This window comes from Atractosteus spatula, chromosome 6 (genome assembly GCF_055471065.1).
Source record: "Atractosteus spatula isolate fAtrSpa1 chromosome 6, fAtrSpa1.hap1, whole genome shotgun sequence".
Classification (NCBI taxonomy): Eukaryota; Metazoa; Chordata; class Actinopteri; order Semionotiformes; family Lepisosteidae; genus Atractosteus; species Atractosteus spatula.
In genome coordinates, this window is record NC_142711.1 from 53,130,507 (window position 1) to 53,157,504 (window position 26,998).

Genomic DNA, 26,998 nt, shown 5'->3' on the forward strand with positions numbered 1-26,998 from the left:
GGAGGCGAAGGCGCGGAGCGAAGGTAATCGGAGCGAAGAGTTGAGTCGAATTGCCGGGGATCTAACACTAGTAAACGCGGGTTGGGAACGTACAAGTACAGAGCTCAGGGAGAACACCTCAATCGTGAGCAAGGAAAGGAAGAATGGCGAGGGTTTAAATAGTGCAGAGAAGATTGGTGCGTGCACATTTGGGGAGAGAAGAGCTCGTGGGAATGCGGGAGCGCTTGCATGCGCGAGTGCGATTTGTGACAGTGTGTTTGTTTCCCCATTACATGCTCATGCTAATGTTAGTGATATTTTTCAAAAATTTTGCAATTACTTTTACAATAAAGAAACCAGAATGATATGATATGACCTGCTTTTAAGATCATAGCAAATATCTTGGATATACAGTATGTAGTTTTTAGCTAAAGTAAGATTTCAGGAAAACATGTAGATGATATGAAGAGCTTAGTAGTTTCTACTACTTATTTTTTATTTAAATTGATAAATAAGAGCACATTAGAACATAAATTCAAACATCAAAGTCTTCTTATGTACTAAGAACTTTTAAGGGGCTTTGAAGTTTGCGAACAGATGTATACAGTCTGTTAATGTCAATGTCTTACTGACTGCTAACATTATACAAATAATATAAAAGGTGTTGTGATCTCTGCTCACTAAACAAATAACTTTAAAAGGTTTTGTTCTGGAGACAGGAGTTTTTATTAACCATCATAAAAGGGATTTGGGAACTGGCCTCCTTGTTTGAAGTGTTTTGGAGAAGTCTAAAAGTTGAAAGCCTGTAAAAATGTTAATAAAGGATAATCCGCATGCTAGCACACTTTGCAGTTGTAATCTTTGTGGATACTCTTCGTAAGGGAAAAGACTGTATTCACTGGAGGGTGATCACTGATGAGGGTACCGTAGAGGAGAGCCCTCCACATCAATATGTGACACCTTTCTACCCAACTCACTCAGTCACCCCTCTTTTCATCTTTTAACTGAAATGGAGCAAGCCCTTCTACCGGACTGCTTCCACAAACCAATATGAAAGCATTCAGTGAGTTTGCTAGGCTCTTCTTTTGGTGCTCATTTTTAAAATAGCTACACGCAGACACAGTTCACACAGGGACATCTTTCATGGAGTAACTTTCACCAACTTACTCCATGCTAAATAAAAAAATCTCCTTTCCTGCACTAATGTAAAGTCTGAATAATGACAAAAAAGATTCATTCCCTGCGACGCAATGCCATTCCATTCAGGGTCCATTCCCTTGTGAATCTCTAACCTGTACACAGTATGTACTTGCGTTTCCGCACACTTTTGACAGGCTTCATCTTACTGCAGACTCTAGCCACAGATGTTATGCACAGGAGCCTTTAAAAATGAGCAAGATTGTGTCAGGGCTGAGTGTCCTACACCTGCCTTCCCTGCTGAGTGTTTGGACCACACAGCATTGAACAAGGAATCCTTATCGCTTGCTGCTGAGTCACCTTGAACCCAGGCAGGAGGCAAGACATTCAGCATCCTGCAGACTGCAAATGCTGATCAGCTCTAGTCTGCATCAGCTAAGTGAACCTGTAGTGCGCCTGAAGCACGAGACTCACAATCCTGAACTGCCAGCACACACACATAAACAGCGAACCTCACTAGGACCCCATTCTGGACCGACCTTTCTCATTTTTGAGCAGTGCAAACCACTAAACCATTTCAAAAGCAAGATTGCTTGTCAAGATTGCTCGAGCGGCCTAGGTTCCAGAATGTATTAGGCAAGAACCACCTAGGAGTGTGTTATCTGCAGAGGAATCAAAATGAACCTATAGATGTGGATGTATCAAAAAATAAAACCGTCACGACTGGGGATTAGTTTCACTATGATTCAATAAGAAAATGGGTCTGGAAAGTCTAGGTCATGAAGTTACTAGTTAACCGGATGTAGACACAGCTTGCTAGGGAAAATAGCCCCCTTTTTGTAATCTTTCTAAAACAGTAAGAAAACTTGACTTTCTGCTATAAGCAGAAATCCATGCATGTTTTTCTTGTTATTGATTAGCTGTAAATGTAATGTATATAGGAAATATACATTAATTACACATTAGTTATATAATATCAGTTGTGATACATTAAATTAATGATATCCCTATCACCAAAGTTTAAAATGCATTGTAAGAAATCAAGTTTCTGCTGTAATATTTCACATAGGTCATCTAGGTGGGGAATTATAAACTTCTGAATGCAGCAATTATTTGTAAAACCTTGCAGTTACCTTTTAATGTAACAGTTAGGCCAAGGGTGATTAGATCACATTTCACACATTTATTATTTATATTTTGTTTAAATATGGAAATGCCATAGTTGTCCAAGCACAGAAAGGGATTTTAAATGTAAATGTTCACAAATGGCTTGTGTTTGAAAAAAGCACTTCTTACATAGTTACAACATTTCGGCATGTCACCACGGCATGATATTGCAATGCATATTATATATCACTGTGATGATGCAGAGACACGGACGGGTGCTTCTTTGTGCAAAGACCTGGATTTGTGGCTACACAATACTCTGCCTGCCGGGAAAATAAAAAAAAAAGACGCAACAGCTTTTCTCCTTCTGTCTGGGTCGCTCTGTGTCATGTGGGAGTACAGCTGAATGTTTTCAAACAGTCCTGGGAGGACTGCAGTAGCACTTTATATAGGCAGCTGTGTTCTGCAAATGAAGGAAATGCTGGATGAGCACGGCTTTGATGAAGGAAGATCTGACCAAATTCTCAAAAACCCAGGAAGTGTGGTTCGGCTGCCGTATCAGAGAATGGGTTTCAAAACATTCTGGGACAGAAAGCGATTTTGTTGTTGCCTAAACCAGCCCACAGGCTGTTGTTTTAAGGATGGGAACAGCTGCATACTGGATGGGCCAAGTGCAGGATTGCCTTGTCAGATCAAGCTAAGAAAAGCCAGGTACTCTATGTCATCTGAAGCTGCTGAGAAACCAAAGCCTGCATCTTCTATACTAATCCATCAAGGAAGAAATACAGACAAGACCACTGTTTCTCATCCAGAGATGCTACCTCTCTTCCCACTTCCATACACCTGTCACTGAATGCAGCTGCTCCCTCCTTCCACAGAGAAACCCAAACATACAGATGACACGTTTGCTGGTGACTCTGTTGACTCTGTCCACTAGCATAATCGTGGAATTCAACAACACCTCTTTCCTGTGCTCAATCTAACTGTTGTCTCATAACAAGGCAGCGTTAAAAGTGCCGTGAAAAGACACAGTCATTACCATCATGTATCTCAGTAAGAGGTAACATAAATTTAAAGTTCACTAGGAATCAAAACACCCCAAAAGTACGCATATTGAAGGTTTATGGAGTGTTTCAGTCAAATTTGACTTAACACGCTTAAACACAGGCAAATGTGGTTTAACTCACCTGGCTGAGGGCTAACCTCCTGGCCACAGGACCCCCGTCCAGAGTGAGGAGTGACCAAGGGGCAGTTGCAAAGGAGGAGATGGGGTGGAAGTGGGATGCAAGGGAGAGAAGGGCATTATGTATAGTATGAATAATGTTTCAGGAGAGGAAGTGACATCAGGAGTGATTACAAATTACTGACAGGTCTGATTGAACTTGTTGTCATCCTTCTCGAACTTTATTATCACTTTATTCGCCATATACAATCTCTTGCATTTGGAATTTGTCTTTTCACATACCCCAGCTTGCTCTCCATGAGACACACAGACACACAGACAGGGAGAGAAGCTTGGGGTCAGAGCACAGGGTCAGCCATTTATTCAGAGCAGCTGGGGTTAAGGGCCTTGTTCAGGGGCTCAACAAAGTAGGATTCCTCTGCCGGCTGCAGGATTTGAACCGGCAACCTTCCAGCCACAGGTGCAGATCCTTAGCCACAGAGACACAGCTCCGCTTGTTATAACTTTCATTATAAACTTAATTTAACAGCTTCTATAAAACACTCACTGCTTTCCTGACCCCTTTTGGTTTATTTCTCTGTACATAAATATGTTATCCTTTCCACAAAGGGTACATTTCAGTGCCTAATGGACAAAGGGCTGATAAACCACCATGAAGTTGTTATTTTTCCACAACATTAATTTTTAGCACAGGCTGGCATGAGACTTTGCAACATTGCAACATAGTTGTGCAAACCCTAAGTAGATGGACTAAAATGAATGTTGCTGCTCAATACTAACTTTTGCCAATCACGAATCAAATGACTAGGTTAGTGGGCATTGGAGAACTTTGTTCTGAGGATTCCTGTGAGTAAGATGGTACACTGAGCTACCCTTCTCCAACCAGACACATAGCGGCCCATTCTAGAGTCAGAATGGAGGGCTGGTGTTGATGTTTCATGCCACACATTCCTAGGGGTCGACATTGATGAGACGGTTCCCATCACTTTAATAATATGCAGGCAAACAGACAATTCTGACAGCTCTGTAAACTTACACACTGAAGAATGACAGAGGTTACCTTACAGGGCAAGTTTTGGAAGTGTGTATGCCTGTTTCATTTTGCACAGTCACAGTTCTTATTTGAAATTGCTTTATTAATAATCAATAGATTGGTATCTGAAATTAAAGCAGCACTTGCTACTTTTGAGCTTTCTTTTTTGGGGAGGGAGAAGGCATTGTAGGCTGATTCTCCATTTTTTTTCTGCTCTAGTATGACATGATTGAGTCGGCCATACTTACATGGGTAAGTACTCCCACTGGGCCCAAACTCCCAGAACACCACTGCAATTTGAAAAATGTGTTGTCTAATTAAAGTTGATAGCCCAATAATTGTATATTCCTTCTAGTACAGGTCTTATACACAGAACACTAGGGATTAAATTCACAATATGCCCATACCAGTGGATTATATACCTTTGTTTTGTGGAACTGAATTGAGCTACTTAATACTGTGGTCTTGGCATTACCTAATTAGGCCTAGTTCATTGTTTTCAGTTCTTAAACCATAAGATATCAGACGATAAGAGGGCACTATGAGATCAAGGTACCCATTGACCAATGCTGTACTGTAGGGGCAGACCCACTAGTCAATCCAATCCTGTTAAGAATCTGCTTTGCTTCAAATTGTTTCAAGTCATATTTTATTATTTACATGATACACAGATGTTTAAATAAAGTAACTGAGATAAAATAACTTTTATATTGATGATAGACTGGAAGAGCCAATCTGCAGGTTACCTAAACTTCAGTCAGTATGATATATCAGTTGTCTGTCTGTCCCAAAACTATGTAAAATAAAACATGTAAATCCCCCAGAAAACTAGAAATTAATTTCTGAACTCAAATCATTTACAGATGTTGCCCCAATTCTTGCATTGTACCCATTGTTTCCCATTGTTTCCCAGGATAAAGTCATGTTCACCACAAACCTGTACTGGAGGAAGTGCTTATGGAAACGTAGAAAATAGAACTGTTCAGATGGATGTGATTATCTGATTAATCCCAATTATTACGTGGCATCCCAAATGTATTCACTGGGACCACTGTGTCTTCTGTTACTTCCGATGCCGTAGTCGTTTAATTTCGCCCAGCTGTGTTAATTTGCATTTACGCCATTTAAAGTTCAATTAATCACTCGAGAACAAAACCGTGTAATACCGTACCTGGAGAACAGGTTGTCAAGTCTTTTATTAGTGTTTCCTCTTTTTGGACGGTGAGATAGGGTCTATCTGGCACAGCACACAGCCGTGGCGTATATTGTTCAACAATTCCATGTGCTTTGGGTGACAGCAATTACAATAAGCCCATAAGGCTTTGGGTACATCAAAGCCTTTCCCCTCCAGCTGACTCATTTGGAGTTTGCAACGGTGAGGTGACATTTGCAGGGGTGTGTATATTACTGTCTGTAAAGACTCTAGCTTAGTCAACTACGAGACAGAGCGAGGCATTCATTAAAGTGTCACTCTGACTGGTTATGAGATCGGTTTATCAGTCTGACGGTGCTGTGTTGATATCAAAGTTCAACTGGCAGTAAAAGGCAACTTTGCCTTGTCTGGGCTGGCTTAAAAAAGGGCTGGAGAGTGTTTAAATAATGGGAGCGGTCTCAATGAACAAATAAAACATCTTTGTAGACATTGGGTGACACGGTTTAGCACAGGCTGCTATCACAAGAAATAACACTTCGGTTCTTCATAATGGAGCAGTATAAAGGAAAGCTGAGCAATAACACATAAAAAAACAAAAGCCAGCCCTGTAGGAAACTCTTTGCCACGCCATATTTGTCTAATGACAGAAAAATGGTACAGTATCTAATCTGTTATAACATCCTGGATATAAAATCGCCGTAATATGAATTTGAGAGCTACTGTTCTGAATTATATTATACGTTCTAAACATATAGACAAAAACTAAAAAAAAAATCACTTCTGATCCTGTATTGTTTGTTTTCTGGGTTCTGAGAGTACCACATTGAAGTGTAAATATGTTGACTATGAGAAGCAGGAAGTAGTGTTTAAGGTTCACGCATTTAACAGAAACAGAGTTGAAGGACTCCAGTTAAGACTTTAAAGAAAATGGAATGGAAGTTCAGACTGTTTGGCGTGAATTTTAATGTGTACAAAATACAATATATTTCACGAATAACCTCCAATAAATCTACCCTTCTTTTTCAGGGTAAAGCTGTTAAAAATAGTTCCAGGCTTAAGTGTGTTTCTTGCCAATGTTATTAGCACACAACAAACAAATTAATGATAAAATATGTTGCAATCAAATCAATCTCTGGAGATAGATTTTCAGTTACATACATAGAAAGGGTTTAACTAAAAACTGAGGCACAAATAGTGCCTTAAAAATAAGTTGAGTTAGGAAAACATACACCCAGGCACAACTTACAATACAATGAAATAATCATTCAGCAAGTGAAAAGCAATGTTAGGCTCTTCGCTGGTGTTACTGATATATGGACAGAAATGAGCAAAGCAGAGTAAGGCAAATGACAAATCATCTACAAATAACCTCACTGGGCAGAATGTGGACATATAAATGAAAACTGATTCATGGCAACAGAATACAATGCAAAGCAGTTTGCTGAGCCATGTGCATTAGTTGAATACACTTTCTTTTACTACTAAATACTTCACTTCTCTGCTGGAACCACTAAGATTATAAGTTAACATACATATTCTCAATTCGTCCAACCGAAAAATCTTCAGGTGTATCGGCAGTTTCTGAAGTTTCTAAACATCTGCATATATGACATTAAATCTAATGCGTATAATAACAATCAATTTAAGCCCAATTCTAATCATAACCTTACAACAGTGTTGGTTTAGACATACTATACAGTTTATACAGATTTATGATTCTAGAGAGGGTTTGAGTGCTTTAATAGGCTACACATCCTTTTCTAATACTGAGCTGTTTCTGTGTTTATCTAATTTTGCTATCAACAGCCACAACAGATTACACAGATTCTACAGGGTTTTTGCTAGCTTGGTTTTGCATTAAATCAAAATAAAAGCCATTCACCAGGTGAACAATTTAATGGAAAATACTCAAAACAAGCCTTCTTTGCAAGGTAAAAGATTTTTATATAATCATAAGACATTGGCCCTTGTCCATTTTGGACACTTTTGCTCTTGGTCTAAGTCATGTCTAAATTAGCCTGCTCTATCTGCAGCTCAAGTCTGCATTGTCCTGTAACTGGCCAACATGCTTTTGACTAAAGGAGTTTGTTTTCTTATTGCAGCAGTTTTTTTTTTATTTCAATGGTAGAAAAACAGCAGTTCTTTTCAAACCCTATCAAAGGATGCCTTTATCTTACATGAAGGCATGTGAAGGAGCATGTGCCACAAAACAGTATTTTTTCAAGATTCAGACATTGTCCTTTTCCAAGGAACCTACAGCCCTTTCTCACAGGTACTGTATCCTCTGCTTCATATGCCCGCAGCTTCAAGAGATTCCTAGCATGCTTTCAATGTACAAGTAATGGACTACAATGCCCGTCAGGAACTGTGGATGATGATATGCTTTTAAACACTAATAGCCCCTTGACTATGTGTGTGGAAATTGGCTAGGGGTTGTCACAGGTTAATATCAATCACTTCATGTGACACTGTGTGAGGAGAGGACAGCTACCACACTGTACAGATGAGGGAGACGGGAAGGGCAGGGGTGGAGGTGAAAGCAGGAGCTGGTTTGACAGTTCAAGCTGTGAAGGGAGATTCTGGAAAAGAAAATGGAATTTTAATTAATGACAAATCACAGTGCTACCACTCGCCAGAAAGTGAACAAAATTCAGCACAAACATGCTATGATGTAGAACTGGCAGTATTTCACCAGGAAGGTATTTCACCCTCAAAAAATTCAAGATAGCAAGGAAAAGTTTTAAAAATGCTATTTTCCTATTGACATTGCTTTTAAGACTTGTGACATTATTTATTTCTGCACAAATTATGAATCTTCGTATAAAATCAAATTCAATCTCTTTTTATGACCTTAGAGCCTATAGAAAATGTTTCAAAGAGATTTTAAAAGCTTTGTGCTCAGGGTCTTCTGGTGTTTTTTGGGTCTACAAAGATGATTAGGGCATGACATGTCAGAGAAAAGCTTAAGGAGCAGTGCTAGAGGTTCACATTTACATGATTGCTTCACAAACACTGTTGCAGCAGTAGTAAAAGTAAAAATATAAGTATATATGTTATTTTTGAATACAGTCAGAAAACATGACAAAAGACAACCAAGAGGCAAAAACAAAGAACATTTATTTGTGGTGCATAGGAGCTGGTACTGCCAACAGCTGGTGACAGACGATTTATTTTCTTAAGTGGATCGGATATTAAAAGCAATAAAGTTTAACATCACTGTATGAAACCCATTCCATGCTAAGTCCAGAACACTTGTGCACTGAAACATGGTCTTACCTTTATTACTGGAGTGAGTCTACAGTATGGGAGCCTGCAAATCTGGCCAAAGCAGATCCTACCACTTTAATGACAAAGGAGAACAGAGACTAGGGGTCAGATTAAATCACAGTTATCACACCGTCATAGCCAGTATAAAGTAGGGTTATTCTTGCGTAATTAGGTTTCTGTTCTTATAGGAGGCCTAAATCAGGACAACCACATTTTCTTTGGTCTCAACATGGTCTCATTATCGCCCCCTCACGGTACTAATCTGTGCTGGAGGAGGAGTGATGAAGCAGCCACAGTCAGCTGTAGGCTGGTCCTCTAAAAAGAGAGAATGTAGTCAGAGATAATAAAGACCAAAGGCCAGGCTGTGGGAGAGAACACTTTTTCACAACACAGTTGTGTTGGAGGAGTCATTTTTCCATTTTTCTTATTTTACGACCTCGTCACTTTGCATCAGTATTGAATTTTTGTACCCCAAAGTCAACTTGTTCATTAGTGGGTGTGTACTCTGAACTTTCCAGAAATTTTAACTAATAAGAGTAAGGGTGCTCACAATTGATAAATTTTGTTTTACACAACAACAATAATAATAATAATAATAATGCAACTCTTCTCTGTCTCTCCAAGAACCAGCTGTTTTCTATTTCCTCCATCTATTAAACATAATAATTGTCAAATTCTAGTGTGTAAATGGTATGGGAATATTAAATATTACTAGTAGTGGTCTCTGAAAAATGTACAGTTCATGAGAACATGCATTTACTTAATTAAATTATCATTCATGCACAACATGTGGTACTATTCACATTTTACAGCAATCCTAATGTATTCAGACTCTCAAATAATGAAATAGTCCTGTAGTGTCTATTCCTTGGTCAGACATGCACAGAAGTGAAATGGAAAAGGTATAGCTCAGGCCACTACTGCTTCACTACTGAAATTAAATGCAAATAATTTCCTCAAATTAGTTAAGAGATGAAGAGCAGAACTTAAAGATGAGAAAATAAAGTGGACACATATCAGCCACTTAGCATGAGCAGCACATATTGGTACGTTTAAGGTTATGCGTCAACCTACCTCTGCTCATGGGCTGCAAATCAAATTTGTGATGTTGATTCTACAGATAATCTTCAGACATAACAGTGTACGTTGTCATTGTCAACAAACATCATACTTAACATGATAACACTAAAAAATGTGACCTTTGGATGTCTGCTGTATAAACACAGAGAACAACATACAATGTTATTTAATTGTTATTGTAATATGTTCTTTTGAATTTGATAATATAGCATATTCTTTAGTGTGTAGAAATTATGCAGAAGTTTTTGTTATTAAAAACAGGTTTATTTAAATTGTATATACATTATTAAAACCATACTGCAGAGACAGATCATATAAAAGGATATCTGAAATATTTTTGGGCGTAAATCTACAAACAATGGTTGTTTAATGAGCCGATTGGGTCACAAGTGACCAAACACTAAGTATCCACTGAATTTTCAAACAAATTCAGAGCATCACAGTTTTAATTATTCAGTCCAATATGATTCTGCAAACAACTACATAATTGCTTCGAGGGGGAAACATTATAATTCATAAGGACAAAAAAGAAGAAATAGCATTATATGAAGGCAAAACAAACATCTGTTACTCCTAAAAGGCTACAAAACCAATACCGAAAGGTACACATCCATCAATTTTCTAACCAATCTATCCAATTCAGGGTCACAGGGCAGCCAAAGTCTATCCTGGCAAACAACAGGTGTAAGGCAAATACACCCTGGAAGAGATTCCAGTCCATCACAGGACACACTTGGACATAAATAATAATAATAATAATTATACTTATATAGCGCTTTTCTGGACACTCCTCTCAAAGCACTTTACAGGTAATGGGGATTCCCCTCCACCACCACCAATGTGCAGCCCCACCTGGATGATGCAACAGCAGCCATAGTGCACCAGAACGCTCACCACACATCAGCTATCAGTGGGGAGGAGAGCAGAGTAATGAAGCCAGTTCACAGGTGGGTTTTATTAGGATGCCATGATTGGTAAGGGCCAATGAGAAAACCCTGAGAACCCCTACTCTTTTTGAGAAACGCCCTGGGATTTTTAATGACCACAGGGAGTCAGCACTTCGGTTTTACATCTCATCCGAAGGACGGCACCTGTTTACAGTATAGTGTCCCCGTCACTATACTGGGGCATTAGGACCCACATGGATTGCAGGGTAACCGCCCCCTGCTGGCCCCACTAACACCTCTTCCATGCACACACTCACACCATGGGTAGTTTTCCCAGAAGCCAGTGAACCTACCAGTATGTGTTTCAACAGCGAAGGAAACCGGAGCACCTGGAGGTTAACCACAGGGACACAGGGAGAATGTACAAACTCATCACAGATAGCACCCCAGGTCTGGAATTGAACACAGGGCCCCAGCTCTGCAAGGCAGCAATGCTAACTACTGAGCCACCATGATGTGTTTAAGTACACTTTCACAGGGAAAATCAGGAATAAACATAGATGTCAGAGGTCCAGAAAAACATTTCTAAAAGAAAGTATGATAATTATCTACTAAAACCCAACAGATACCAAATGATTTTGGGTAATCGTAAGCTTTTCTGCAATACCACTTAGTACAGAAGTGTACAAGTAACAGAGTAAGCAGTTCTGTTCTTAAAACTACACAAACGTACATACACAGTATAACACATTATACATAGGAAAGTCTGATATGTTGATTTGTCATTCAAAAATACAATTATTTCCATAGTAGCTACCAAAGGTCATACTGAAACAAAAAAGCTGAATTTTGTGTCTAGCATGTCGGTGGTTCTCCTTAGGGTGCAGGCCTGTTTGATATCTTCTGGAAACTGGAAATTTCCTTGTGACAAAAGAAACAAACTCAGCAAGCTACCAATACATAATAAAGACTACAATGATATCTTATGGATACAGACATCACATTTCAGCAACACATTGATAGAACACACACAAACACAATTTGTATACCAAATAAAATACTGAAGACATTATGAAGGCCATCACCTTAATTGAGAGATTTAAACTTAAACATTAGAATTAATTAAAAAAGTGAGTGAATTCTTCCGTTATTACTTGTTTTGTACAACAGATTTTTTTTTAAATATGTAATCTTGTGTTTTTATTTTTGCATTTTACTTTTTATTTTCAAATAGGAATGTGATTGTTATTTATTTGCAGTAGGTCTGAGCTCTAATCATTTTGTCTTTGACTGTAAATTTGTCTGACGGTTTCTTTGAAAATGACCTAAACTTTTATGATCCTGATTGCTCTCTCATTCACAGGCTGTGTTGCTAACCTTTTCTCCCACTAACCATAAAATAGTATCGTTAAAGCCAACAAAGGTATCAGGTTGAAGATAAGATAGCATACAAAGGGTGCTAAAAATATTGGAAAACAAAAAAGGAAGTGACTATTAGTCAAAAATATTTACAGCCATATAATAATTCTGAGGTTCCAGAAGGGTTCCTTTGACAATTGCGGTTTGATTAAAAGCTAAAAAAAAAATCCAAGTCTGTAGTCAGAAGCAGTAGAGAAAGTAAACGAAACACAACCTGAGCATTAATCAGTCAAAAAAACAGGAAAAAGGCAACTACCGTGTTTAAAAATACTCCGCAAATGTATGAAAACAAGAGAGAGTAAGACAATTGTGCACATACCTAGCCTGCTGCTATGGGTTAGTGAATACGATGGTTACCATGGATAAATCTGACTATGAAGTGTACTTTGGAAGCAGGCTTTGTGTCTGATCTTTCCCCAAACAGAAAGCTGTGATCCAGGCAGTAGGTTTGTGTACACTGGGCAAGCCAGTTCCAGTATTCAGCTTCCTAGGAGCCATCTCTTCGCATAAGTACATGACTTAACTGACATTCATCGTGTAGCTACTGTGTTGGACGCTGGCAGTCGCATTTCAGTTTGGTCCTGACAAATTTTAACTTGTTAAGAGTTGCTTCTGATACGGTGGTTTGGGATGCATACGTATAGTATGTTGCTTCTATCACTTTATGGATGTTAGGTGTTAAGATTGCAATGTTGTCTGTTTTGTGTTTCCAACAGGCAAACTAGTCCCTGCAAATAACCATGAATGTAGAAGGTTCAAAAACTGTAAAAAACTACAGAAGCCAAAAATGTTGACCATGGCTCATTCAAAGTTTTCTGTAAGAATTGTCAGAGGAGTTAAAAGTTTAATAAAGAAGTATAATAGAGACAATTAGCCTTAAAAAATCTGGCATTGGAAAGCATGTGAGAGAGAGAGAGAAAGGAGGAGGAGGCAGTGAAACCAATACAGTCGCAAAAAAATGTATTGGCACCTTCCATCGCCTGCAATCTTATTCATTAATGTTTGTTTCAGTGAATTTGCTCGTCAAAGTACTATTATATCTCCTCTTAGATCACTGTGCTTTCATTCATCCTAGCAAGCTGTAATTAAAGGCTTTTTTACCGAGTTAAATTATTGAAGATATGGAGACTGAATTTTTAATTCTCTAACTCCACAGAAGTCTATGGAATTGTAGAAAAAGAGACCAGACTGGGCTTATATAACATCTAGAATCACCTCTAAAATACTTAGAAGTGGCATTTTTTTTCCACGAGGGAGAAAAGAAGCAAGATTGAGATTTTTTTTTTGTCTCTTTACATCTTCATAGCTCCTGGACTTTGTTGTGTGCTCTGATTTAAATGTTCACAGTCATTTTGCTAGGATGGCACCACAGAGAGGACGGACACAATGTAGCACATTGTAAATAGTATATCTCCATTCATGTAACATTAGCCTGTCAGCATACTGTACATTGAGGGCACAGAGTGGAATTTGATCACTACCATGGAGTGTAGCCTATATTCAAAAAGCAATCAAGGATATTCTTTAAGCACTATTTTATATAGGTTTAATTTATTTGAGTGAATATTTAAATAAAATTAGCATTAACAGGAAGCTTGCCAATGCAAATAAGAAATTAAAGACAGCAAAGGAAGGCTTTACTTTTTAGTATAGGGTACACATCAGGAAATTAGTCATTATGTGGAGTCTAATGTTTGAACTGATTAGAAGCCACCAAGTCTCTCAATATTACAGATTTCCCATGATCTTACCTCGGCGCAACCTTCATTGGAAATTTAAATGATGGATAATTATAAGTAAATCAAGGCATTTGTTCACATGTGTTGGTGGCTCCATGGCAACCAGTACGGGGTCTTAGTTAAATACTGGTAGAGAACTTCTGAAGACCGCTCTAATAATGGGTTTTATAGGTACCGTCTCCACCATAAGAAAGTGATATTCGTTTACACAGTTTCGTGATATAAATGTATGAAATCAATTATATTTAAACGAGATAAAATGTTTCAAACTTTTTTTTTTATTTATCGGCAGACAGAGCAAAGTTTCCCACTTAACGGATTTTTTACATTCAAAATCGTCTCACATGTATGTTATTCAAATATAATTTGCAATTATGTTTTTTTTTTTGCTTCAGATTTATCCGTGGAAGTCATTAGGAGCTTATGGTTCAAAAGTTTGCGTCGGTACGGATAGAATATTTTCTATTTTCCCTTTCTCGTTTTTTATCCTAAACTCCCTGTAAACAGAATATTTTTCCTTACACTAAAAAAGTTTGTTTCGCAGTTTAAGGAGTTAACGGGTCCCATTTTAACCATTACCGAAAACGTGTTAAAATGGGTTATCTTGGGATAGTTGGTGATTTAAAGTACAAAGAAAAGTTGAAAAATGAAGAGCATTACTCCTCATTAGCTAAACAGCTGCTGTATCCTGTTCAGTAGCGATGTCATTTTGTTAGAAATCGTTTATGGCTGTCTTGTTTTCTGTCATCTAGCAAGTCTTAAAGTTTTACACGATTTTTTAGGAGTCCTACAAATTTAATTGCTTCATTGCCTTTATACCCTGACCACTGTAGCAATAAGCAAATGAAATGATTACTGGCTATGAAACACCTTAAAACCATTAGCCTTGCGTTCTGTTGCCTTCCATAGTCTGTAAGCGTTTGGCTAAACAGTACAATAGTATTTTTTTTAATTAATTAGTTTTTGCTCCCTCCTTCACACAGTCTTACAATTCAAATCCATAACGGTGTGCATTCCACTCTCCTAAAAAGTCAAAATACTACTTCTTAACTTCTATGTCAAGTTAATAACTGGCTTCTCTCACGATTCCATGTAAATGTTCCGTTTAAAGCTTTTATCTCCGTCCGTTAGATGGTCTCCGATGATTATTATTATATTAGAGCTCCTTATCAGATTAGATAACAATAAAGTGGAGTGATACTGCCTCGTGGTACTAATTCTTAGGTGTAATTCAGATCAATAGAGAACATCGTACAATCCCTGACACAAAGTCGGGATGATTAGCTAGTCAGTGCACTGTCAACTGTCAAAAATTAATTAAACTTTATATGCATACTTTTACTCACAATACCCATTTTATATGTAAAATATTTCCACTTTCCCACCCTCTTCTTGTTCTTAATAGCTACGTATTTGTATTGTACATGTACTTTAGAGCACATGAGCAATCCGGATAACGAAATGTGCCATGCTTGGTTATCGGTTTTTACATATCAGTGAAGATAATCTTATTATTTCTCTGACTGACAAATGTATATTTACGCTAAAGCAAGCTTTGAGAAAGAAAAAAAAACTTGTAATTGATGTTTTCCCTTAGACGCCAACCCCTCCCCTCAAACCCACCCTTCAGGTGAAAAAAAAAATCTTTAAAGATTTTTTGTCTTTTGTGGGATAACATCAGAAAGGGTTCGTCTGCTTGAGCCAATCAGCTTCTTCCCGCATGCTATCGCATGCTATAATACATAGCACTAAAGGCAGACTCTTCTCACAAGCGTCTGTAGCCTGCCTACCATTAAATTCAAACCCTGTTTTAGTCTCTTTTTTTTTCCTGCAACGGCCCAACTCCGATGTATTCCGTTATCAACGAGCAGAAGGCTGACATTTCCGCACCTGCCTCAGTAGGGATCGGTGGATAGTATAACAACGAGAAAAAGAAACAAGGGCATAGGAACACAGTGAACGAAAGACAGCGAGAGGGGAGAGAGACATAGAGGTTGATCTGGACACGACCAGAGATAGATACACAGAAGCTTCAAGTAATTAGAATCGATGGACGAAATGCTGCTGTTGACAAGAATCGTGCTGGTGGGCTTGACCTGCCTTGCTTTCGTATCCTCTGGGTTGGCTTGTGGACCAGGCAGGGGCTATGGAAGAAGAAGACACCCGAAGAAATTGACACCTTTAGCTTATAAGCAGTTTATTCCCAATGTTGCAGAGAAGACCCTGGGGGCCAGTGGCAGATATGAAGGGAAGATCACAAGGAACTCTGAGAGATTTAAGGAGCTGACTCCCAATTACAATCCTGACATTATCTTTAAGGATGAAGAAAACACTGGCGCTGACAGGCTTATGACACAGGTAGAGTGAACATCTTTTTACTCCTATGCATGATCAATTATCAGTACATTAGAGATCAGTATTATGACAACATATTTTGAGCAACAAGCTGATAAAGTTTAAAGTCTCCGTGCTGTTTAATTTTCAATTTGCTTTGCCTGGGGTGTTGTTTTATGAGTCCTGGTTGTGTGAATTTTGTTTGCTGAAGTCCCCAAGGCTCCAGTCAGATCAATTAAAGTGGATACTGTAAGGAAAGGGACACCCAAGTGAATGCAGACAGCCGGGACAGTCAGACGTTACTATGAACTGCAGTTTACTTGTGCTATCGATCTAAGTTCATGCTCCATTTTATTGTGTGTCAATTCACCCGTTTTTAGAGGACATCCTGTACTTAATCACACAATGTGTTAGTCGGAATACATTTTAAAATAAGAAGAAATTAATCTTCCAGCCCCTTGCAGAAGTCTCGAGAATACAGTAGCCAGCTGCACGCATTAAAATATAACAATTCGCAGTGTTGCTCATTGGGGCATGAAAATATTGACATTTCTTTAAGCATGTTCTGTACACCATTACTACTTCATAGCTGGGCGGGACTTTGTCAATTAGTCGCGCTACAAGCATAGAACTCAAGACTTCGTTAAATTATTATCTTTGTGACCGGCTTTTGCAAGACGATAAAGGGGGGAGCTGCATAATAAGCATCCGTTTTGAACCTCGGCTACGGTGTCTTTTATTTGCTGTTTGGGAAACAAATCTGTGATCTCTGCTTTTGAATAGACTTCATCTGCATGACCTGCTTGCATAGCTGAGTTCAGATTAAATATGGGTCAGAAATGATCATTGCAGATACTGTGTTTCGCATGCATTATTGGAGTTTAAAGACTCCTTGGGTGAAACCCTTGCTATTAATAAGACCCAGTTATTTTTACATGCTTCCTCGGACTATGGCTATTATATTTTTAAAAAGAGATGCTCAGGGAATTTATTCGAGTCCAGCCTCCTTAAATATCGCAGGAGCCGGAGTGGAGTGATGAGGCGCGCGCCTGCTTTACTGAACCGTAGAAGCACGAGCCCCAATTAAATATTCACCCTGTACTGTAGGAGTGCGTGCAGTCAGGAAGGAATACGTTTCTACTACGCACCTCCTTCATTCTACATCTTCGTAACATTGTAATTCAAAATACCGTCTTGCTAGAGACATAACCTTCCATTCTATCGTTAAAGGAGTCGGCTCAGTCCCACATAGCCCTCGGTCATTGAGACTGGAAGCTGTAAGGCAGTGATCTGCACCAAGTCAGACACATCTTGCATTTTCAGCTCCACTTACTCCTCTTTTATCGATCGGAGCGGCTAGGATTTCAGTTTGTATTTTTATATAACCAATGGCAACCCGAAAGCGCCAGCTCCCCGGTGCCTCCGTTTTATAATCTGTCTATAATCTAGCCTTTAGAGTCGGTCGCAAAAATAAAGACAGGAGCAGAAAATGTACAGTATGTTGTTTTGTTTTGTTTTTTTTTTTTTGGTAATGCTATTTTGCGAAAGGCCGGGCATCCGCGTTCCCTTTATTTTAGCACGAAGACACATTTCAATTGCCCTGCTTTTAAGAAACGCTACTGTACAAGACAAGCACTTCCTTGGGAATAAGGCTGTCTTTTCTTCTCGGCTTGTCGCTCCGGCTGCATTCGCTGGGAGCATTTGAACTTATGACCTTCTGTCAATTTCTTTCAATTGTATGTCACAAAAACAAATTCGTATTAGTTCTATATGTTGTAAGATAACAGTTTTTAAGAACAGTTTAAAGGAATTCAGGATGCTTTGTTTCTTAAACCACTGACATCAGTACCACTGTAGCTGAACAGACTACATCTTCAAATGCCGTCACGTCGACCTCCAGTACAGTATAGCTCTTTAAAGACCGCAAGGTTACTTCGTGAACTGATGTATATATGCAAAGGGTTTGAGGGGATTCTAAATAATTTATTTTTGAAATGCACCAGGAAAGACCTTTCTGAGGAATTGCAGACTATCTTTAATTAGGTTAGCCAAATTAAGTTGGCGTAGTTACGAGCGCGTCCAGTGAGTGCTCCAATGTTAGAGTCTGGACACACAGGTGCATGTTTAAATAATTAAGGGATCAAAAGCTACCTTTTTCGTAAAGGGGAAAAAAAGGATAAGATATATTTTTGTATAAACGGGTACCCCGCGGGACCTTTTAAAGAAGATGAAGCTTAGTTCTGGTGTGGTTTCCTAAAATGTAAATCATATACCAGTTAAAGTTATTATGGCAATAAACGCGAAGTAGCTCGAGGGCGTGCACATAACAATTTGGATGAGCTTCGTGTTAATCAGGCAACCTTTCAACTACAAAGACACATCTCGTAAGCTTCTGTGAAACTAGCGAGATCACCTCAAAGAAGAAAAAAAAACTTCTTGTGTAACCCAGATGTGTGGATTTAAAAAAAAAACAAATAGCGCTAAACTGAATCTAGACTAACATAACTGATGAGCATATTAAAATCGTGTTTGAATTTAAAGAGTCCATCGGGTTGTTTACACTGACAGGTACCTGATAAGTGTTTCCTTTAAGCAATTCATTTGTGAAGAGATTAGGGACTGGCAGCGAGGGCTTGTTGAACAACTTTGTCTAAGCACAAAGCGTGAGTACGGCGAGTCCTGCTGGGTTTCACGGTGACTGAACAGAATTTGGCTTGATTTGCGCCACACGACCCAATGAATTAATAAATAGTTTGGGCTTCACGGCTTTTGACTCTGACAATCCTGCTCAGAATAGGAAGGGAGAGCTTTTGGCATGGCCCTTTTTACCCCTTCTGAGTGCTACAAGTGCTTCCGATGATCTCTATATGCATTTATTTGATCTTAATGTTTCATAATCTCTGCAGCAGGTTGATTTTAGATAAGTACTGACGCTTGAGGTTCTGTGATCAATAGGACTTCTGCGTTGTTTCTAGTCTTCACAGAAATACTGTCTGGTGTAGAAGGTGTGTGGAAAACACTTAAATGCTCATACAGTATAAAAGATTAAAAGCTCTGTTTCGCTTGGTTATTTTTGGCTTGTCAAAAACGAAACATATGTTGTGCATTTTATGAAGATCGACCTGCGACGCAACTTAATTTAGCGTGTTAACTGAAACATTTAGTTTTCTGTTTGAACAGCTTGTATTCCTCTTCAATATCGCAATAAATATGATTTTGTATTAAAGCACTTGAGGCGTTCTGATAAGGTAAATTATTGGTTTTATTAATTGACATATTGTGAGAATAGTTGTTTATGATTTCCAGACATTGATGTCTTGTTAAGCAATCTCGTCACGTCTCTAAAAAGTAGTACTGCAAGAGTAATGGAAGTGTCTTTCTCCCTCCGGGGGCTGTGAAAAGAGTCTTTGTGATGTTTTACTTGACATATTGGTAAAGTGTTGGGAAGAGTTGTCCTGGAGAAGGCCAAGCATCTCTGTTCTGGGTCTCGGGAAAGATTAGTAAGCGCAGTATCCTAATTATTGGCCAACTATTTCGTGTGTATAGTTATTCTTAAACGCCGTCAGTGATACTCAAGCATAAAAAATGAATGAATGTGAAAAAAGTCCGTAAAACGATCGTAATTAAACGATCGCATCTGGTAACTGCATAGTCTTCTAAATCATAGGACTGCTTCTTCTTTCAGTGCATTCATTCAACATCAGTTCTTGTCTAGACAGCCAGACAGATCCAGAGAACAGTGTTCATTCAAAATGATGGATCTATTTGTTTCAAGCAAGTGAAGCAGATGAAAAATTATAAAGTATTAATTGCCCTCTTCCTTATCCCAGTATTCATTTTTGAAAATCAAATGTTTCAGACAGCACCCTCTCCTGTCTCTTTTACTAGTCTCTATTCTGTCCAATTCTAATGAATGCGATGATGAGGGACTTGCACCATAAACTGCGCATCACAAAACAGGACTGTAAAGCAAAATAAGGTCTATGGACATGTCCTGGAAGATGGACTGTTCAGAAAAGGACACACAATTTTCCTTTTTTTTATCTATAGCTAATGCCAAGAAGAATCTTTGGGGCCTCAGCAGGTTCATTGCAAATATCTGCAAAGTTAAGCACTTTACTGAGTGATTTGTAAAACTAAAGCTTCTAAGAGCTAATAAATCCATTTGTGAGGGGAAAGAAGAAAAAAAACAAAAGTCTCCCCTCCACGTGACGTACTTTAAATCCCCAGAGTTAAAAGTGTTGCTTTCAAACTCGAAGCTTGACAGATGCCTTTGTTGCCTTTTGATGCATTACTGTCCCCTTGTTTTCCTTGAGAACTTTGATTTCTCAAGACAATTCGCTAAAAGCTATACGCCATTTGACAACTTTTGCCTGAAAAGTGATTTTCGTTCAGTTTGGTTGCTCCAAAATTCGTCTTTCTTCCAAAGCTTAGTTGGCCTATTTGTGACTTCTACAAAATGGACACTTTCCGCAATTTCCTGAAACTAGGTGTTGGTGATGTTTTTATTTCTCAAGATAACACTATTACTGGAATCAAGAAATACAGCTCATTAAGCATTGAATCACATTCAAATAGGCAATACTAATCTATATCTGGAATAAAGTGATTGCTCATTATGTCTGCCACATTAAAATGAGACTCTTGAAGAATAATTGCACATGTGTCCAAACACAATACTCTATTTTGCGGCAAAACGGTTTTAAAAAGTCACGAACTCATTGTTTTTTTATTAATTGATGCCACTGAGTACATCTCTCTCTTTTTCTTATCAGAGATGTAAGGACAAGCTGAATTCCCTGGCTATTTCAGTGATGAACCAGTGGCCAGGAGTTAAACTGCGTGTGACAGAAGGCTGGGATGAAGATGGACACCATTTTGAAGAATCGTTACACTATGAGGGAAGGGCAGTGGACATCACAACGTCTGACCGGGACAAAAGCAAATATGGTACTCTGTCCAGGCTAGCTGTGGAGGCAGGATTTGATTGGGTGTATTATGAGTCTAAAGCCCACATCCACTGCTCCGTCAAAGCAGGTGAGAACACTTATACAAGCTCTTTAAAAACATACATGGATGGAATAAACTTGTGGTTCCTACTGACAGCTCTCAAATCGAATCCCATTAGTTGTATGCCACCAACACAATACAAACTATGGCCAGATAGAAGGGATGAAGCTGCCCTTAGTTTTCTCCAAGTCTTGATTATTCTGATTCTTTATACTCCTCTTTTTGTCATATGTCAAAGGAGAGAGAGTTGATTCTACAAATATAATGTATTCTGAGGACATAAGTTATACTCAGTATTAAAAACTGCTTTGCAGAATACAGTGTGACTCTGTAATGAATACTGCTGTCCATCCAATGCAAGGAAAAAGCTCTGTGGTTCTTATTGTTGTTACTGATGCGATATGTTGGACTATGTTATCCCCTATGAAAAGCCTGTAACCATTTGAATCTGGTCAGTCCTCATAAAAGGCTAATACCAACATGGTTCAGACCTTCTTGAGTCATCTTTAATGGCATTAAATTTATGGAATTCACATAAAACCAGGATTGGTGTAAACTTTAAAGTGAATATATATTCTTATCCAGCTATGTTAAATCAAAATGAAATGTAGATTAATGAAAATACAACTAGGCTGAAGGACTATAAATAGGTTCCATTCAAATAGAATTAGATTAATACTTATATAATTGTGTGGGAGGCATATTTCGCAACAAACTCTTTTAATTAACGCTATTGCTATTGATATTTTATCAGGTTTCAAGAAAAGTAAACTTAATGTTCGAATCTCGCTTCAGTGGTCGATATTTTGATTTCATAATGTTATGTGTTGAGGGAAACACAATCTCTAGTTAACTTGCCCCTTCTTAGTCACCAACAAGTTACAGAGGAATCGTGTTAGAGCCCACGATTAAGTTGTTGAAATCTGCACAAAATTATCCGCGATCTTACATCGCCCCATACTGTTTTCATAATGAAATCACTCAGCCTGTCATTCCGTATTTAAACAGGGAAGGCTTTAACGTCACTTTTTAAATATTTATGGCATACTGGGTTATAAAAGTGAGCTGTGGCCAGTTTAATATTTCAGAAATCTTTGCGATGTTCTCGGTAATAGGCTAGTAGATAGTGGAATGGGTATGGATTTGAAGTAGAGTACGCAAATTTTACAAACACTTAAATCATGAATAAAAAAAATATTATTTGGCAAAATGTTTGTGATTGACCTTTGAGGTTTTAGTTGGTTTTAATCAGACCAGACGTTTCTTGATAATACAAAGTCAATTCTGATATAAAAGTCAGGACTGTATAAATTATCTTCACTTATTGAATTGTTTTCCCTTGCCACAATGTTATAGCATTCGACGAGTATTAATAATTACGATGTTTTAGAAGAAACCAACACATTTAACGCAGACTTAGCTTTGTGAATTATCAATAAACCTTGAAAAGTGCACGAAGCTTTTCCTTATCACGGCATTCTTAAAATGAAATATTCTGTGGGCTTTTGCGAGAATACAAAACCACGGTTTAAACCACTACACAAAAGGATAATTGTAAAGGTGTACGTTTCGGTTTCAGAATCTCATTTGCCTTTTTTTTTTGTAAATTACCTCATTGTTTGATTTTTGGTCAACTGTGTTAGCACCAGATGAATGTTTTAATCCCACCCCACGCGTATTGTATTTAGTTTTAAGTGGCAAATCTGCTATTTAAAATTCAAAACACATATTGGGCTTTTTAGGTCATATTTAGTCCATGTCATGCAGGGTCGTGTGACTGTACCGAATGGATTTGGACAGCGCAATGCTGAATCCGGTCAACTAAAGCTGGTTTTCTGTTGTCACCGCCTAGTTTCATGCCAGAGAATCTTATGAGAAGATTAAATACTAAAATTCCAAGCAGGAAGAATCCATTCTCTCGATCTCTGTTTGCTGAAAGTATATTCCTGGAGATTGGAATGTAAAGAAGAGATCTCCCAAGGCTTGAATTATTGTCATCAGGATAGACAACAGAGAGGCAGCGGTGGTAAAGGGGACATTGATGAGGGGATGTTGGGAGCATTTAGAGTCTCTGCCTTCATTTAAAATTCAAATACACATCTTGAGTGCCTTGGAAAAGTGGCTGCGCTGTGCAAATACTGTTTGCAGTGCCTTGGGTTTGGAGAGTATGTGTGTGAATTGGCACATAGGTTTCTGCACCTGAGCAAATACGGGAAAGAAGCTGGGAAAGGCGTAAGTGTCCTTTTCCAAGAGTGAGTCCATCTACAATCTGAATTAGAATGACAATGTCCGCTCTTTATTGGTTTTTAATTAGAGGGCCCAAGCTGGCACTTCTCGGGACAGTGTGGTTTTTTTTTACTATTCGCACTTTTCAGTAATCTATTTGTAAAGTTCCTTAACCAATCATTTTATTATACGAGAACGGCAACTGCAAAAGCTGTTTAAACCTGCTATTTTTAAACTTTAGAACTGTGCCGTTGGTGTCCCCGCCTCAATTTCTCCCAGAAATCGGGTGTAACGTGCACACTGTTTGACATTTTGTAGTAGAAAAAAACAAAAGAATTAAAATCAGTTTTGCTTCAGAAGAGAAAGGGACTAGTAAATTAATCAGCCAGTACTTCATTGGATATACAATTAGAAAGCAATTTCCCGGTGGATGGTGCAATAATGCAGTGTTTGCAAAACTGGCCACCGGCGGAAATCTGTTGGGTACCTAAAATGATTATTAAGTACTTCTCACAGAAAAATAAAAAGGGATGATTTGGAAAGGGAGTTCAAATATCATCATCCCTTACTTGCTAAAGTGGTTCAGGTGTGTTTGGTTTTCTTTTCATTTTTTATATTTCCTTTTTCACAGAAAATTCGGTTGCTGCTAAATCAGGAGGATGCTTTCCCGGCTCAGCTTCGGTGATTCTCGAGGGAGACAGAAGAAAACTGATCAGGGATCTCAGACCAGGAGACAAGGTCCTGGCCGCGGACGAGGAGGGTAACCTCGTCTACAGCGACTTCATTATGTTCATGGACAGAGACACGGAAAACAGGAGAGAGTTCTACGTGATAGAAACCAAAGAGCCCCGAAGGCAGATCAAACTGACGCCTGCGCACCTCCTCTTCGTGTCCGACAACACGACGGATAACCCGCACCCCCTGAAAGCGACCTTTGCGAGCCACGTCAGACCCGGACAAAAGGTGTTCGTCGTCGACGACGTACGTCAGCAGCTGAAGTCCGTGACCGTGGAAAGGATTTATATTGAAGAATACGAAAGCTCCTTCGCTCCCGTAACTGCCCAGGGAACCATTGTAGTTGACCAAGTGTTGGCTTCATGTTACGCAGTTATAGAAGACCACAAATGGGCACACCTGGCCTTTGCGCCGGTGAGGCTCGTTTATGGTCTGTCATCGCTGCTGTTCCGCAAAGATTATTTACTGTCGAACGGCACCTTTCAAGAGGAAGGTGTTCATTGGTACTCAAATGTGCTATATCAAATAGGAACGTGGGTCTTGGACAGTAACTCCATTCATCCAATGGGGATGCCAATAAACTCCAGTTGAAACAACTAACAGCAAAGCAAAATAGGACTAATGTAGGATAATAAACGATAGTAGAAATAAAGAGACAAAGACCCCGGAGGAGTTTTGGGATATTTATTGCATTGAACATTTATGCTTTCTTTTTCAAAGAATAAATGGACCTTCAAGAGCCTTAAAACTTTTCTTTGAATAATTTATTCTCATGAGAACTCTAGCTGGTACCACTTGAACGGATTCTCATACTGTGTGACCAGCCAAACGTGCAGAATCTATTTTTGTATATCACAAGCCAACAGCAAAGAAAACTGGAAAAAGGAAAAAAAAAATGAAACCTTCTAGACAGTTTGTAATGTTCTGTGCATATGTGCAACTGACTGTTATCATATTTTGGGGGTTGAACATACTTCTTGGGGTCCATAAATTATATTTTTATACGCAGAATTGTAAATTAGATTTTTGACAGATCGTTACTTACTGAATCACATTTCGTTATTTGAAATAGTGTAAGATATGAGAATATATTATTTTAATTTAAATAGTTGCAGAAATATAAAGTCTTGGCAATCTTGTACTGTTTTGTGTTTATTAAGATTGTGTTTTTTTAATTATTATTTCTATTTTGTAAACTGGCCACGTTACTGTAAAGCAGACAGCCGCCACGAGCTGTCTCTTACAGGATACACGGTACATTTTCTTTCTTTTTTTACGATTTGTTTCAGAAAAGACTTACAAGTGCACAACATGACGACTTCATTATATGATAAAGTAGTAGTACAAAACCAAGATGTTTCTTTTAATAAATTAAAAATAACTGCTGTAAATTTACTAAAATGTATTTTTTGCATATTTTGTAATAGTTAAATAGTTTTATAGAAATAAAATGCGCCAGATGCACAGTTTGAATAGTATATAAAACATAAGGTGTTCGTGCCATCTAACTTTCATAACAGGGCAATATGTCTAAAGAAATGTTTAGAGATTATTATTTATATGTTTATTACAAAATGAGATAAAGAAAATATTCAAACTTACAACTGTTACATGTTTTTGTTTTCTAAGCAACGCACTCGCTTAAGTAGGAAAGTCAGTCTTTTCCTGGTCCATATGAGTTTTCTTCCCAAATTTCTTGTATCCTGAGTTTTCGTTTCCACAAAAATTGGGTTTAAATAATTTCTATTGGTGATAGAACCTCGGTTACTATTAACAACACATTGAAATTAATTGGGAATTGTGGGTGCTTTACATATTAGAGGTTAACGACATCTTGGTAAGATTATCAGTCTTTATATTTATACAAATTGATCGTAAGAGGATGCATTACATTCGAGTGCCTTAAGTTTGATTATCCTTCTAAAGAGAGTTGAAGGTCGAGTCTTACATTTTTCATTCTCATCCAGTAAAACCAATGGATTATATTTTGTCATCCTAAACTACTGTAAATGTGACTCATTAGTATCTTTTATAACTATTTGTATTTTCTGGTCGTGTGAAAACTCAGTTTCACGGAGGAAGCTACTTGAAATTCTATTAACACTCGTAAAGTTACGGGATTCCATTAGACTTTGAACTCTCTGATGCTCCCCTGCGAAAAGTCAAGACTTCGTGTTAAAATGAAGGTTCACGGCCTCCTAGCAAATTCTTTTTCCAAAAACGCAGACGGGTTAAACAAACGTGCGCTTTTCTCATAAGAGCATTATATAAACCATTAAAGGCATGATGAGAAATTAGTTTAAACATTAGAAAAGCCATGTGCGCTACTGTCTGGCATCAATGTTTTTTACATTTCTGTTTATTTTTATTGTTAAAGCTTAATCTCCAACAATAGTATTTCAATATAATGAAAGTCTAAACTGTGAACAATGAAACCGGCAAACTATAGAAACTATGAGGAAAGCATTTTACTATTAAACTGAAATGATGATGATGAGTGAGAATGTACCATCAGTCTATGGGGAGAAAGAAACGAATTGTACTACGCAGCCTATCCCTTTACCATAATCAAGACAGTTGTATCACCCACCACAATCAAAGACATATAACCTATTATTACCATTGATCTTTCATTTCATTTACGATTATACTGTTTATCCATCGGTGCATCTACTTATAATTAATTGAATTTGTACAGCGGTTTTCGTT

General features: G+C 38.2%; 1 protein-coding gene across 1 annotated transcript; it reads left to right on the plus strand.

The window, feature by feature from the left end:
* Positions 1 to 15,663: 15,663 nt before the first annotated feature.
* On the plus strand, positions 15,664 to 25,886 carry shha (sonic hedgehog signaling molecule a). The gene is made up of 3 exons (XM_088918706.1): positions 15,664 to 16,342; positions 21,094 to 21,355; positions 24,186 to 25,886. The coding sequence occupies exons 1-3, from the start codon at positions 16,034 to 16,036 to the stop codon at positions 24,878 to 24,880; spliced, it is 1,266 nt and encodes a 421-aa protein (XP_088774832.1). The 5' UTR covers positions 15,664 to 16,033; the 3' UTR covers positions 24,881 to 25,886.
* The last annotated feature ends 1,112 nt before the right edge of the window (positions 25,887 to 26,998 follow it).